Raw genomic sequence first — 722 nt, 5'->3', positions numbered from 1 at the left:
GGGAATGAGAGCATAATCAGCAATTCATTGTCTGAAAAGCTATACATCTTGTGCACCTCTGTTATGCTTCCTCAGCTTTTAATTCCAGTATAAACTTGATTGCTGCTTATGGAAAAACTAGTCTAATTTTACATTTACTAGGTGAATGAAGGAAAAGTTCCAAAGGATAGAGTTGCTCTGAAAATGCTTGCTGAGGAATTGGCTGCATGGCCTAATTTGGAGGTATGATTCAATTTGAGCATGTGACATCTGCTTCAACATGCAATATATCTTGATCATTCTTCTAAGGTTGTCGATAGTTTTGTGCTTTATGGAGGTGTTATCATTTATTTTCTCAATGGCCTCTGAAATGCATCATACCAGTAAAATCACCTTCTAAATAAGGCACTCGCACTTGAGTAGCTTCTTGTATTTTTGCCTTAAACATGCATCTTTATGGCGTCAAGAAAGTTCTACTAGAATAATCTTTTCTTCATTGACTGTTTTTCGTTTTTAATAATATTATTTACACAAATAGCTATGAACAATTCATGTCTTAAATGCTCTGAATTAAACTTTGTGCATGTTGAACCAAACTAATCTGTTAGACCAAAGTTTTGATCAAATTATAATTCAATTAGTAAAATTATGATAAAATCTATGCCATTAGATTATCTTGATGCATGATTCACCAAGTTTGTCTTGATGCTTCACATTGTCCTTGTTTGTTACCTTTTCATTCA

At 33.2% G+C, this 722-nt stretch overlaps 1 protein-coding gene across 1 annotated transcript in view; it reads left to right on the top strand.

Annotated features, from left to right (window-relative positions):
• Window positions 1-722, top strand: part of LOC107626525 (ycf3-interacting protein 1, chloroplastic) — a gene marked incomplete at its 5' end in the record, with an annotated part of 3,800 nt that overhangs the window by 1,813 nt on the left and 1,265 nt on the right. The window contains 1 exon segment of the mRNA XM_016329459.2: window positions 142-222. Coding sequence (XP_016184945.1) covers window positions 142-222 — 81 coding nt within the window.

The sequence above is a fragment of the Arachis ipaensis genome, chromosome B01 (genome assembly GCF_000816755.2).
Source record: "Arachis ipaensis cultivar K30076 chromosome B01, Araip1.1, whole genome shotgun sequence".
Classification (NCBI taxonomy): domain Eukaryota; kingdom Viridiplantae; phylum Streptophyta; class Magnoliopsida; order Fabales; family Fabaceae; genus Arachis; species Arachis ipaensis.
The sequence above is the reverse complement of the archived record's forward strand: the minus strand, read 5'-3'. Positions and strand labels throughout refer to the sequence as shown.